The following is a 2,456-nucleotide window of genomic DNA, read 5'->3' on the forward strand; positions in this document are numbered from 1 at the left end:
GTCGTACCTTCGCCTGACCCCCCAGGCTGCCCCCGAGCTGGACGGCTGAGCACGGCCTGTCGGCTGGGCTGCCAATCTGGAGTGGCGATGACATGAGTGAAATAAGGAGAAATACTCCGAATAGGAGAAACAGGTCATGCTGAGGCAGAAACAGAGACACACATCCACAGAGACGGAGCGAGAACGCCTGCCGGTCAGGGCTTTGAATAAAAGCAGATGGCCACGGCTTGCTCTGCACTGGATTCAGCTGCTCACTCGGCTCGAGTTTATTTTTGGCCCTCTGAGGAAGCGTCAGGGGATTCAAATGACCATATAAGACAACAGTGAGGTTAACCCTACCACCACCACACAGGAAGCAGGCACAAGGCGAGGTGAGGTGACATTCATCACCTCTGAAGTGACACACAAGGGAAGCAGAGGCAGAGGCAGAGGCAGAGGAGGACCCACAGCGTTGGTTCTGTTTTCAGCTCGGGTCTCCCAGGTGGTAGAAGAATTCAACAATGCTATGGATCTGCTGCTACAAACTGCAAAGATTTCCCCTCCAGTGAGAAGCTGAAAACTTCTGGGCTGAGGCAAAGGCAGGACAGGTTAATGCACAGAACAGTTGATGCTGCCTTTTGCCAAAATAGCAGGTGTCAAAGGACCCCCAAGGAGGACAGGACCAAACAGACAGGGAAGCCCTTATTCTCCACTGCATCAGGTCCCTGCAGCATAGCTGACAGCACAAGTGCACAGTAACAACACCAAGAAGCCATGACCTTTGGTGGGAGCAGAACTGCTGGCTGTGCAGCATCCTGATTCCACAGCTATGAACATGCTTACTGCTCATCAAATTGTCCGCAGTTTCTCAGTCTTAGAAACCAAACAACCACAAGTGGTAATGAGCAAGGCATCAGAGAGTGGTGGAGTTATGAGAAAGAAGGAGGAACAAAACTTTTGTTACTCCCAGTTTATTAAAAAAAAATGTTTAAAATTATATTTTCCCTTGTTTTGGAGGTGACTTTGAAACTTATTCCCTTCCCCCTTGAGAAATCTGCCTTTTATAAAATGAAAGGGGAACAGTGTCTGGGTATGAAAGTGCCAGCAGGTCTCTGTGACCACAGCCCAGCATTGCAGGGGAGGGGGATGCTGCCATGAGTTGGTGTCCAGAGGTGCTCTTGGCAGAGAGTGGTGTGCTTGAGGTCAGACTCTGATCTGAAATAACCACATCCTTTAAAGACTAAGAGTAGCAAGGTCACACTGTTTTATACACCTATTTTTTGCATCTCTCCTATGTTTCCCCATAACAAATGCTGTTTCCTCTCTAGCAAAACCTAAGCTTGGTGTACAGTGTGCCCCTGTGGGGGAAAGAAGCCACTGTCCTTGAGAGGGCTTCTATCCTTCAGCAGAGCTTGTGGCAGTGCCCCTTTTCTTGTTTTAGTTGTTATTTCAAACAGACTGCAGCAGTGCCCCTTTTCTTGTTTTAGTTGTTGTTTCAAACAGACTGCATCAAACAAATTCTCCTTTCACTGTGAGCACATAAATTGTTGACCTCATTGGATTTATAGCAGACTCCAGCTTTCACTCTAATGACAGACTCGCAGAGAAGCTGCCTGGAAAAGCTAATTAGGCAGCACGTGCTCTGACAGGGGTGGCTGTTTTCCCTTCCCAGGCAGGGTGCTCACTAGGGTGCATGGCTGGAGAGGCACTCTCTTACCTTTGCCAGGGGTAGATGCGGTAGGGTGGGTTGTGGGGGCTGGCACGATTAGGGGCTGCTGCCTCACTGGCACGTGCCACCATCGACTTCTGGTGGCTCTGGGCAGCAGACTGTCCCGTGGGGTTCTCTTCCAAGCTCTGCTGGATGGCCATCTTTATAAGCTCATCTTCACTCAGGCTACTGTACAGGCTGTATTCCTCACAGCCTATCGTTTGTCTTTGAGTGTTTGCTGCCGTTGTAGCCATTTTATTATTCTTTGCTTTCCTGTAAAAGGAAATTGTTATCATCAAAATCTGGAAGAGGAAAGAAAGAAACTCAACTATCATGTGCTTTCATTCAGCTCTGCCTTTTGATTAGACTGACCAGAAAACTCTTCAGAAATCTTTCAGGGAGAGAACGTTATCAGCTGAAATCTGCATGTAAGTGTAATGAACTACCTCCTTTCTATCACACAGAAATAACTGGTTTAGCTGGTGTTTAAAAAAGGGGAAGGGAGCTGCTGCAAGCAAAGCATGTATTTATCTACTTATTCTGGTTATGACAGCTCAAGAAAAAAATAAGTAAAGGAAATCCCCATAAGATTAAAGAGATACGGTTTTGAATTTATTCAGGAGAAGACCAATGAATGTCTCTTTTTGTTGATTTTTTTTTGCTTGGCTTTTATTGTGGGAGGTTTTATTGTGTGTTTTGGTGGTTTTTAAAATTTTTTGAATTTGTTTTATTTCTTGTTCTAATTGCAGAAAATCAAGGGAAGTTTGTC

At 46.3% G+C, this 2,456-nt stretch overlaps 1 protein-coding gene across 2 annotated transcripts in view; it reads right to left on the reverse strand.

Moving 5' to 3' along the window:
* The window catches only part of ASB2 (ankyrin repeat and SOCS box containing 2), a 23,718-nt gene extending 21,777 nt beyond the window's left edge, over positions 1 to 1,941 (reverse strand). The window contains exons 1-2 of one of the 2 annotated variants that reach the window (XM_009082354.1): positions 1,697 to 1,941; positions 1 to 76 (exon numbers count right to left, since the gene is read on the reverse strand). The exon at positions 1 to 76 is cut by the window's left edge and continues 1 nt beyond it. In XM_009082354.1, the coding sequence (XP_009080602.1) occupies positions 1 to 76; positions 1,697 to 1,941 (321 nt within the window). The remainder of the gene's footprint in view (positions 77 to 1,696) is intronic. The other variant, XM_009082355.1, reaches the window with a different exon arrangement.
* Between the last annotated feature and the right edge of the window lie 515 nt (positions 1,942 to 2,456).

Source organism: Acanthisitta chloris, unplaced genomic scaffold (assembly GCF_000695815.1).
Source record: "Acanthisitta chloris isolate BGI_N310 unplaced genomic scaffold, ASM69581v1 scaffold2839, whole genome shotgun sequence".
Taxonomy (NCBI): Eukaryota; Metazoa; Chordata; class Aves; order Passeriformes; family Acanthisittidae; genus Acanthisitta; species Acanthisitta chloris.